The sequence below is a fragment of the Phalacrocorax aristotelis genome, chromosome 23 (genome assembly GCF_949628215.1).
Source record: "Phalacrocorax aristotelis chromosome 23, bGulAri2.1, whole genome shotgun sequence".
NCBI classification, from domain to species: domain Eukaryota; kingdom Metazoa; phylum Chordata; class Aves; order Suliformes; family Phalacrocoracidae; genus Phalacrocorax; species Phalacrocorax aristotelis.
Window position 1 is genome coordinate 1,121,063 of NC_134298.1, and position 11,707 is coordinate 1,132,769.

Below are 11,707 nucleotides of genomic sequence, written 5' to 3' on the forward strand. Positions count from 1 at the left end.
TCTGCATCCCGGCCTCTGCCTCCACATAATCCTTTTCTTGGTGGACATTGTCTCGTATTGCAAAGGATGAACGGCATTGTCTTCTGTGGCAGGCGGTAAGGCGGGGGCACAATCAGAAGAGGAAAGGGGATGGTGGGATTCAAGACAATGGGTCCCTTCCAGTCACTGCCTCTTGGAGCAGGAGAAGACATACTCAGCTCCTCCACAGCCAGTGGCAATCAGGCCCTGTATTCTGCAATCTCTGATCAGATACAGTCCCTTGGCCTCAGAGCATGTCCTACAGACAGGGAGGTTGACCACCGCTTTCCCTTAGAGTGGAGTCTGGTGATGCCAGAGAATCTGAGAGGCTCGGAGAGCTCACAAGCCTGTGAAGAAGGGAGTTCCTGCTGCTTCGGGTAGCCCTGTGCTGGGAAAAGAAACTCAGTCAGTAGATGGCCCCAAAGGATGCAGGAGTGGGAATGGTGTGAGAAAAAGCCTTCAAAAGAACCCCAGACCTTCTCCTCCTCATCCTGCCACCTGTCCCAAGAATGAGGGGGCATGGCCTGCACCCAAGGGCAAGGGTAGCAAGGGCACGTCACCTATAAACCCCCACCCTCTAAACAGTTCTCTGCACAGCCCAGCGGTTACACAGATGTGCAGGGCTAAGGTGACTCACAGGCTGGTGATGAAATCAGCCTGGCCAGGCCACACACCAGGGCCCTCATGCCCCTCACACACCCCCAGATCCCACCACACAGGGTACCCCAAGGGCAGCAGCCAGTGCCCAACCTCCCACTGCTGCTCTGTCATGCCTGGCCTTCCCCCAGCCACGAGGCAGCTTTCCCCAAGGCCAGCCCTTCTCCTGGCAGGGCCTGTTGCCCACCTCTGCCTGGTGGTCTGCTCCCCCACTGAGATCTTGGATCGAGCTGTACAGCCTGCTCCCACTGCAGAAGAAATGAGGTGGGGCTGGGGGAAGGCCGTGAGGCCTTGGCTGGGGTGGCCTCTCCTGGCTCCTGCACGGTGTCTAGCCCCAAGCTCCTGTCAGCACACCCCAAGGCTGCAGCTCTCACAAACACAATGGTCAATGCACCCAAACCCTCCAGACACCAACTGCCCCACTCAGCACCCCCAGCACGGTGGCCTTTCTCCCTCTATCTCCAAAAGCTATCTCAGGAACCAACAAATTCAGTTTCTTGCCACACTGCCCATCCCATCTCATAAAATGGCTTTTGAAAAGCTTGTTGTGGGAAAGAAAACACACTCAAACCTGTCCTGGTTTATCTCCAGTCAGCAACTAAGCACCACACAGCCGCTCGATCACTCCCCCTGCCCCAGTGGGATGGCGGAGAGAACTGAAAGGGCCAAAGTAAAAAAACGTGTGGGTTGAGATAAGAACAGTTCAATAATTAAAATGAAACAGTAAAAGTAGTGGTAGTCATAGTAATAATAATAATATAATGAAAAGGAAAATAGCAAGAGAGAAAGCAAGAGGTGAAACCTCGGGAGGAGGGAAATAAACAACAAGTGATGCAACCTCTCACCAGCCCTTTTCTGTGTGTTGTCCTTCCCTCTGGGGACACTCTCCCAAGCGGTCACTGAGCAAGCTGTTGATCTAGGCTGACCAGAGTGGAGGCAAAAGAGGAGCCTTCACCTTTCCCAGAGGAAGGGGAGTGTGAGGCACCGTGCTGTGAGCCCGTTTAGGGCACTGTTCCTGGGTACTGTGTGTGGTGGTGCAGCCCCCCTTGGCCACTCTGAGATCCCAGGATGAGCCCTATTCTGTTGTTTTCTTAGTCATAATGCCTTGGGCCCCAGGCAGTCGCTGTCCACACCTTTACCCACAGAGGGGTTGGAGAGGATCTTCCCCCTGTGGAAGGGGACCTGTGGAACTGCTGCAGGAAGGTGATGGGCCCACGGAAACACCCCTGCCCAAGGCTGTGCTCAGGGATTGGTTTGGCGGCAGAGACATGACCCACTCTCTGACCCTGCACATCTTCAAACTCCTCACAAGCAAAGCCCAAGAGGGGAGGCAGGAAAAGCTACTGAGAGGGGAGGCAACTAGTTCAACGCAGACACGTGAACTGAAATGCTGGTATGCTGATACAAAGTCTCCTTTTCCTCTCAGCTGCTATTTAAGGGTGGTTTTTTATGGCTTTTAAGGAAAATGCATTTACCTGCAAATAAACTTGGGAGCAATTTCATTAATTCAAGCTCACCTCTGTGTGCAGACCTCAGCATTTGCAGCCTGCAGAAAGCAGGGGAATGAGGGCCTATGTGCTAGGAACTGCCTGGATCAAGCTTTGTTTTGTTTTACCATCAGTCGTGCAGACAGGAGAAGAAAAAGGTACAGCAGCTCCTTAAGTCAACTGCCATGGCTGACGTTCAAGGTGGAAAGACATAATGGAACCATTTTTAAGGTGTCTCTGTCTCGAGACAAAAGACACTCGGTTGCTTTTGGGGAGGATGGATGTGCCTGCGATTCTTAATAGTGAATGAACACATCACTAATATGTAAATGCAATGGCTCATGTCTGTGCAGCTTGTACTTTACCAGACAGCAGAGCTTTCTATGCAATATACATCTGCCCCTCAGGCACAGACTTGGCACTTGGACTGGCTGAACATCTGGAGGCATCCTGATGACTTGACTCAAATCTAGTTTAATTCTTTAGTCTAGGAGAGAGCAAAGAAGGCCACAACTCTCTGTCAAAATGCCTTCTGGGTGCCCCTGGGTGGGTCTGGCCAGTGATTGATATACCTACTTAGTCACGTGCTCACAGGAATTTACTCAACGCAGTGTCTAAGGGACTTTGTGTACTTGGACCAGCACGCCTCCAGCAGGTTGAGGGGCCCATAAGCTACAGTAAAAAGGTTCATCCTCCTTCCCCATCCCTCTTGTATCCCAGGGCTCCTAGCTCCCTGACTAAACTCGCAGCTGAGCTAAAGAGGGAGATCGGGCTGTGTTGCCAACCAGGAGGAAACTGCAGGCCACAGCAGGTCTGTGCCTGCCAGGTGACAGGCTTGAGGACCCTAACAATGTCAGTGGGATGAGAGCTTTAAAGTCCCTGCAGCAGCATTGACAGGATCTCCTAATTTGTGATGGAAAGGGAGAAATGTGGGACTGCAGAGGCATCTGAGACCTTCCACGGTGACAGCAGGTGGCTCAGAAGAGAGAGGCAGGGAGAAATGGCTCATAAGGGGAGAGAAGAGATGGAGGATGGGTCTGAGGTATGTCTCCTCTCTCCTTTCCAACAGTAAAAGCGTCTTGAGAGGACCAGTGCAAAACCACGCATGTGAGGTGACATTTCCCAGCATTTTCCTGTTACTGAAAAAGATTTTCCCATGTGGACCTGAAAAGGCTGGCAAGGATTTCCACAGAAGAAGTATGCATTGACAAATAGCCAGGACTTACCCAGAAGATGCCCTGGAAAGGCCATGAGGATGAGATATCTGAGGTGCATGCTGAGACCAACCTGCGTGTTCGTTGAGTGACAGAGAGACAGAAAACCACCTCCCAGCCCCGAGATAACAGAGCTGCCGGAAATGACTCTGTTGGGGGAGGAAAGGAAGGAGCAGGGAAGAGAAATGGCCTGTTCTTCCTGTGCCTGAAATGCTTCTTCTGGCTTTCTCCCTCCTCCAGCAGCAACATCTGGGGCTCCCTCAGCCAATGGCATTCTGAACATTTCCACAGTGAGGGTGCCTGGGGGCTGTGGGGTGTGCAGTCATGGGAAGAGGCTGTTCCCAGTCAGCTGCCAGTGCAGCTCTCGCCTCCCCAGCTAGAATCATCTGCTCTTCTGCACGTTCACTGCTGGGCCATTTGGGAGGTCAGGGGTTCCTTCCCCACTGAGATATCACATCTTTCCCTGGGGTCCTCACCTCTCTGGGGACACTGCTATTTCCTCTAGGGAACAGAACTCTCTTCCATTCCTGTCACTTCTCCTCTGTCATTCTTCATCTGCCTGGGAACAATGCCCTCCCCCAAGTCCTCAGAAAGAGGGGATGAACCCTGCTGTGCAGCAGCCCAGGGGCTCTCACTGTGTCTTATTCTGCTGGCCTAACCCACACTGTGAGAGAGGAGCCTGGCTCCAGTGGGGCTGCTGGATACCACCAACTCAGAGGTCACCAGGACAAAGTATTCCACAGGGGAAGGGGTGAGCTGAACAGTCCCAGCTCTCTCAGCCTTTCCCCAAATGAGACATGCTCCACTCCCTTCATTGTCTAAGTGGCCCTTTGTTTGACTGGGTAAGGTATGCCTGTGACAATGAGTTGCCAGTGAAAACACACACCCCTCACCCCCCGGAGTCATAAGCCCACTGCTTATCCTTCAGACCCTCAAGCTGCTGGCACAAAAAGAGAAAGGCCCTGTGACCTGCAGCCCCTTCTCCAGTGGCTGGCACCCAAGCCTACAGACCCCATGGCCGTTGGGCGGCTGCCCTGTGGCTGGCACCCAGATCTCATTCACACCGCTCTCTCCAGTTACTGGCACTCAGACCTTGCAGCACTCCCACCTGGGAAAGGGAGTGAAGATGCACAGAAGGATGGCTAAGTAAGGATTTCATAAGAAGTCAGGGGGGACTGTGGTGATGAGGCGCAGGGCTCATGCCACCAAGTGCACTGACCAGCCCCTCCTTGTGTTGAGCTGGCTCCTGTTTCTTTCCTCCTCTTTATTTGCCTCTCCTTGCTCATCCCCAGTCCACTCTCTGCCCCCACCTTTGACCCTTCCCCTAAGCATTCCTTCAAAAGTGTTGTCTTGTCCCAGAGGACCCCCCTCAAACATCCATAGTCCTCATCTTCCTCTTGTCACCTCTTGTCCCTTACAAAGCTCAGCCTGACCCACTTCAAAGCCACACCTGCAGTTTCCTAATGGCCCATCAATTAGCGGCTGTAGAGCTCTGGTCTCCCTCCTAGCCTCCCTTATCACTTAGAGATTGGTGTGATTCTGTGCTTTGTTTCACTTTTCCTTCTATTTTTCATCCCTTTGAAAAGAAAAGAGACTTGATCTGACAGCCTTAGTGAACCAGCCGCGCTCACCTTCCACACGCCTTTACGGTGAGCTCTGCTGAACTTGCTCAGGTGCTCGAGTCTCTCAAGACACTGAAAGGCTCCTGTCCCCAGAGAATATTGGGTCTGTTGAGTCAAGGCTCATGGGAGAAGCCCCACGTTGAGCTCAGGCTCTGAAGTGTCTCCCTGCAACACCGGCAGCAATGCTGTCGTGGCGGTCACTTTTCAGGATGCCCGAGATGTTACAGACATGAAGAAAAAGGGAAAGATTGGCCAAATGAGCAATCCGTTTCAGACGTAGCGTGGGTAAAAACGCCCTCAGGTCATGGGAATTGTCATTCTGGAACGGGTTATTTTGTGCCCCCATAGTCCAACATATATATCTATTGTGTGCTCTTCGAGATGTCCTGCATTCCCTGCAAGACCCTGAATCCTCTCTGACAGGTCTTTGGGAACATCCCAGCGGGAGGACAGACCTGAATTCCACGTCCAGGTGGGATCCAAACCTTATCATTCTTACCCATCCAGCTGGAAATGGGCTTCTCCCATACCTTCCAGTGTCTCACAGAGAAATTTTTCTCCACGTGCCTCACTCTCTGCCTCCTCTTTCCCTCTGCCCATTACTCCTTCGGGCCCTTTCACCACCCACTCTCTTCCACGAGGTACAAACTCTCTTTGTCACCTCAGAAGGCCTCACTGCGATCATCTGCTGTCATGGCCTAGTGAGGTGATGTCACTGCATTAATTAGACCATGTTGGCCTGCCACCATGGCTGCTTCTGCCAGCTTCCAGCGGAGCTTCCCCTCTCCAGGGCCAGCTCGTTGCTTTACAAAACAGATTCAATATACCAAGAGATGTGTGCACAAAGTAGATCCCAGAAATGCACATCCCAGGAATGCAGTGATAGAGTTAGAACTGTTATGAGTAAAACTTGTGCCTTTGGGGGAGTCAGAAAGGCTTCAAAACAAGAAGCGCCTAAACAAATTTACGATGATGACATTTGACCTTAGAAGAAGCAGATGTACAGAACCATAAAGATAAGGAACTGCAGAGCAAAACACTAAACGAGAACAGACCATCCCTCAAGGACAGGATATACGTGATCTCAGAACTGATTTTGCACGAAAGCAAAAGTTAACTAGCGGACACGGTGAGGAAGAGTATATCCTTCACCCAGAGACCCCTGACAGCCACCCAGAGACACCAACAGGCTTGCGCAAAGGACATTTGCATATGATATTGAGTTCTTGGAAAATAATGAATATTGATATCTCTTCCCGTGGGGGGGAACTAATGAATATGTATGTAAAGCTTGTATAAATTATGCAACTAACCCTGTGCAGGCGCGCATATTAGGAGGAGTGATCCCCTGTGCGTCCAGCATTGCAAAAAAGAATACCTGCTGAATAGTCATTCAGACTATTGAGTCCTGATTTTGGCTTTTCACGGCATCAGCAGACACCAGCCACTTTGTAATGCTAGCAGGACCTTTTTGAAAGGTGCGTGAAAGCCTGTAACTGAAGGGTTGTGTTTTAACTGCACACACGAGCTTTACAAAATGACAAAACGTGAAAGCCCTTCCTGGCTCTTCTCTGCTATGTCAACTCCTGCATTAGTAACCTAGCACCAGAGTGGAGCCCACAGTCTCTTCGCAGAGGCCTCCTTCCAGCCCCCACACACTTCAGAACTCCAGCCCCTTGGGGCAACTTAGCAAATCTGTTTCAGGCTCACTCCACAAGTAGGAACTTGGCATCCCTTGAGGCTGCGGTCAGTGCGTCCAGTCCAAGCATTTACACTGTCACCTGGACGTCAACTCCAAAGGTTCTGAATCCTGTCAAACAAGCTCACGGTCTCAAAGCCAAGCTGCTGTGGGGAGTGACTGAAGGTGCCTGTGACCTCGACATCCCCTTCTCCTGTCTGTGCGGAGCTTGAACTCTTGACTCTTTGAGATTACTTTCTATCACTAGCAGGAACATTCTGAAAGCTTTGTGAAAGCTTGTAGCTGGATGACTCAGCTTTAGTTGTATATGTGAGCTTTAACAAAGAGACAAAATGTGAAAGCCCTTCTGGCTGTTCCTTCCTGAACCAAGATGTACATTAGTAACTTGGAACCCGAGTCCCGGTGTTGACAGAGCAGAGGGAAGCAACTGCTCAGGGTTCCCTTGGCTGTCCCAGCAGGGAAAGTCAGAAGCCCGAGAAGAGGCCCCGTATGTTCCATGGCAGCAGCAGCCGGTCCCAGCGGCAGGAGCGAGGGCTGCCCGGCTGCCCGCGGGCAGGAGGGTCTCTGCTGCCCGCCTGCCGGTGCCGAGCAGCAAGGCGCTGCTCCTCGCCGGGAGCCGGCGGGGCCGGCGGCTGCAATCGCTCCTTCCCGGGCACGGCCGGACACGGCCACCGCTCCGCTCGCGCTTCCTGCCCCGCTGCCGCTGGCGCCGCCGCTGTCGCGGGGGATTCCTGTCTGCGTCGCGGTGGGAGGGCGGGGGCCGGTGCCGCTACCGGGGCCGGTCGCTCGGGGGAAGCGCCCCGGGGCCGGGCGGGGCCGGGCGGGGCCGGGCGGGGCCGGGCGGGGCCGGGCGGGGCCGGGCGGGGCCGGGCGGGGCCGGGCGGGGCCGGGCGGGCGGAGCGGCAGCGCCCCCTGGCGGGCCCGCCCGGGGCCGTCCCCCCGCCCCCGCCCCACACGCCCGGCCCCGCCCGCGCCGGTTCGTGCCCGGCCGCAGCCCCGGCTCCTCTCCCCGTGTCTCCCACGGCGCAGTAATACACCGCCGCGTCCCCGCGCCGGGGCCGGGCGAGCCGCAGGACGCTGGACCGGCGGTCTGGGGCCACCCACAGCCGCCCCGCGGGGTCCCGCAGCTCTTTGGCCCCTTTTACAGCGAGCGCGATGAATGCGGGGGCTCGGCCCGGGAGCTGACGGTACCAGGAGATAGCGTCGTTGGTCTGTATGTTGGGGTGTGAGCAGGTGATGTTGATGCCGGTGTCCTCGGTGGTCTCTGCCGACGGCTCCTGCTGCACCTGGGCTCTGCCAGCAGCCACTGCCAAGAAAAGAGAAGGAAAGGACAAGGGTTGTCAAAGATCGCCCAGCTCCGATGGCTCTTTTAGGAGAGAAGCATCAGGAAGAATGGCAGCGAGACAGGACAGGAACAGATCGGGACATGCACCTATGAGCAGAGATGGAGAGCGATCCTGGCGTGGGTGTGTGGTGCGACAGGAGAAGGCTGGGAGGGAATTTGAAATTCATGCATGCAGATATTAGATAAACGTCAGGGGCATGGATAGATGGATGGAGAGAGGAAGAGCAGGGAGAGTGGGTGTGAGAGTGAAGGACAGAGGGCTACCCTCAGGGCAACGGTAGCTGCTGAATGTACAGGGAAATGCAGGCGTACGTGCAGGCAGCCGTTACTGACAGAAATGAAGAAGAAATCAGGAGAATAAAAAGAACAGGGAAGAGGAACGCCGGATGGCAGAGAGGCAGGGAGGGGGAAAGACAAGCTCAAGGAGGAGAAGGAAGAGTTGGCGCTGGGCGCCCTGGGGAAGAGCCCGGGCACCGCCCCGGCCCCCACCCACCGCCGCCAGCCCCGCGCACCCAGGAGCACGGCGGCCAGCCCCGCCAGCCCTGCGCCCCGGCACCGCCGCATCCCGCCGCTCCGCCGCCCGCGCCTCGCTGCGCCCCGCCAGCCCCGGCTCTCTGCTCCGGCCGCGCCGCCTCCTCTCCCCCTCCTCTTCTCTCCTCGTCCCCTCCGCCGCCGCCAGCTCCGCCCCGGGGCTGCGCCCTGCGCCGGCGCCGCTCGGGGTCTCGCCCGGCCCCGCAGCGCTCAGTGGCTCTGCACGGGCAGAGGTTTCTCTCCTGGGAAATGGACTCTCCCCGTCCTCCTGGTGAGCAAGGACTCCCCCGCAACAATAACCCCGCACAGCGCCAGGCACGGCCTGGGGGAGCTGCAGGGCCCTGAGCCAGGAGATGGACCAGCTTCCCAGAGCTGCCTCCGAGCTCAGGGGCTGGCAACACCAGCCGCTGATTTCCTGCGCATGGCAGTGAGGAGGCTGAGAGGCTGCCTTCAGCTGCCTCTCTGCAGTCCCAGCACACTGCCTAGAAGTTGTGTCTAGGCAAAGCGGCTGTGACTTGACTTCTACCAGCACTGCTGCATTCCTGCCCTAGAAATTCTGGGGCCTTTCATCCCAGCACTCACAAGAAGCCTTCAATGGGGAATGGGCATGCTCTATACCTGGCAATGAAAAGGCAGCAGTGTTGGAAATCACAGCACAGCCCATATCATTAGCTGTGACAGTCTGCATTGAAGATGAGCTTGTCAGGAAATTGTTACCTCTGCAAAGGGTGCCTGTGTTCCTGCGGCAATGAAGGGCAGGTATAAAAGCCAGAGCAAGTCCCCGCTCTCTCATCCACTTCTCTTGCCTCCTTCTCCTTGGGAACAGGTGAGTCCTGAGCCCCTTCTTCTCCTCTTCCAAAGTGAAATCTCTCCTTGATGGACACTTGAGCTGCTACTGGCTCTGGCCTGTGCTCAGGCTTTGGAGCATCATGCCACGGGAGAGAGAAGTGGGGAGGAAGCCTGCTAGAGAGAGGCTGGGACATGTCAGAGGGGGCATTGGTTTACAAGTTAGGAGAGGGCATCCGTGGGCAAGGCTGTCATTTGTAGGGGAAGGAATACTGTGTGGTTTCTGGCACCGCTTTCAGGTCCTCGCACAGTAGTACCTTGCCTCTTTAGTGACAGGGAAATAAGCTGCACCTCACCCATCCTTGTGCTCTGCTTCCTCCCTGCCTTGTCTGCCAGGTGCACCTCCAGCCCAGAGACATGTCCTGCTACAGCCAGTGCCTGCCATGCCGGCCCTGCGGCCCGACCCCGCTGGCCAACAGCTGCAATGAGCCCTGTGTCAGGCAGTGCCAGAACTCCACTGTCGTCATTGAGCCCTCTCCCGTGGTGGTGACCCTGCCCGGCCCCATCCTCAGCTCCTTCCCACAGAGCACCGTGGTGGGCTCGTCCACCTCCGCTGCTGTTGGCAGCATCCTGAGCTGTGATGGAGTGCCCATCTCCTCCGGGGGCTTTGACCTCTCCTGCATTACCAGCCGCTACTGTGGCAGAAGGTGCCCTCCCTGCTAAAGATGCTGGGAAAGCCCCAGGGAGACAGCCTGAGGGACTCAGAATATGGTGCTGGGCAGAGAATTGCTCTCCTGGATTGTGTTTTCAGCACATCTCAGCAACCTTGCCTTTGCCTCCCTTTACTTTGTTGGCTTTGGTTCCCCTTGGCAGCAAGGCCCCACAAAGGCCAGCCTGGTGGGGACCATCTGTCTCCTCTCCGTCTATGGGGCAGGCAGAAAGACTTTGTGAAGGGACTTCTCCATGGCCAACGACCGCACACTCTCGGCTGCCTCTGGGGCTCCCTGCATCGCTGTCCTCCACTCAGAGTGACTTTGCTTCCCTCTCTGGACTCATTAAAGTTGTGCCACATTCAAGCCTGGCCTCCATGTGGTCCTTCCCTCTGTGGACGCTCTCCAAGCTGCCAAAGCAGAGGGGTGTTGTTCTGTGGTGGAAAGGGGTGAGGGCACAAGGACACCCTTGTTCCTTCAGAGAGGATTGGGAGGTTGGGACATGTCGCAGTGGCTCCACTTTTGGGCACCATCCCTTGGTCCTGAGGAAGACATTTCTGGCTGCTTTGCTGCCGGTGACCATCAGGCCTTGCCCTGCTGTGTCTCTGCCCACAAATGCCCAGCAAGGCAGGAGGCCCTGAGGGCTCAGAAGCCCCATGAGCCCCCTGAGGAAGGGCATTTGTCTTGCTATGGCCAGAGCTGTGCTGGGTTGGCAGGAGGTGGGTGTGGGGCTCCCGAAGATGATTGGCTTTGCAGAATGAGAGGAGTGGTAAAGCAGGGAACAGCCTTTAGGATGGCCCACAGCTGCTACTCCACCTTCCTCTCCTCTCCCCCACCGATCATGGGGCCATGCCTGGCAGGCATGAGCATCAGCAGAGGGGAAATTCGCCCATGCCACTGAGTATGTTGAGGCTGGAGAATGGAGGTAAGCCTGTGGGAGCTGAGGGTAGTCAGCACAGAAATGGGGATGGTGAAATGATGTATTTCTGAGGGAGATCAAATTGCTCTGATACGCAGCAGGCAGGAGAATGTGAAGATCAGCAAGGATGAGGGTACCGGGTGCACTTCCCATGAAAGCTGCATGTGAGCCTCAAAGCTCTTGACTGCTTCATTGGTCCCCCCAGAGAGTTTGTTCTGAGGAATTGGCTGCCATTCTGGGGGTAGAGGATATTTTTCCATGTAAATTTCATGCCTTGTGATCAGTGGAAATGTCACCTGGCAGCCACTGAAATCTCATATTGTAATTCCTTCATGTAAAATCAGATGTTGTGACAAAAGCATACGAGCGGAAGAACAGAAATCCCCATGTCAATATCGTCCATCAGGAGGGAATTATGGTCATTTTCATGTTTTTATGTGGGACAGAGCTAATTTTCTTCACTGTAGCTGGTACAGTGCTGTGCTTGGGACTTAGTGTGAAAATAATGTTGATAACACACTGATGTTTTGGTTGTTGCTGGGTAGTGCTTGTACTAGTCAAGGACTTTTCCAGCTTCCCCTGCTCTGCCGGGTGCACAAGAAGCTGTGAGGGGAGGGGGCACAGCTGAGAGAGCAGATTCAAACTGGCCAAAGGGCTATTCCATATCACGTAACATCATGGCCAGTATGTTATCTGGGAGGGGCTGGCCGTGGGAGGGA

At 55.2% G+C, this 11,707-nt stretch overlaps 1 protein-coding gene across 1 annotated transcript; it reads left to right on the forward strand.

Moving 5' to 3' along the window:
• Positions 1 to 9,321: 9,321 nt before the first annotated feature.
• On the forward strand, positions 9,322 to 10,082 carry LOC142067808 (feather keratin Cos1-1/Cos1-3/Cos2-1-like). The gene is made up of 2 exons (XM_075116770.1): positions 9,322 to 9,399; positions 9,768 to 10,082. Exons 1-2 carry the CDS (start codon positions 9,322 to 9,324, stop codon positions 10,080 to 10,082), a joined length of 393 nt encoding a protein of 130 aa, XP_074972871.1.
• Positions 10,083 to 11,707: the final 1,625 nt, after the last annotated feature.

What these genes read in the sequence shown, in the direction of transcription:
- LOC142067808 (XM_075116770.1), top strand. Translation starts at nt 9,322, where the DNA reads ATGAAGGGCAGGTATAAAAGCCAGAGCAAGTCCCCGCTCTCTCATCCA. An exon ending in CTCCTTCTCCTTGGGAACAG is followed by an intron (nt 9,400 to 9,767) that starts GTGAGTCCTGAG and finishes GTGCACCTCCAG; the next exon opens with CCCAGAGACATGTCCTGCTA.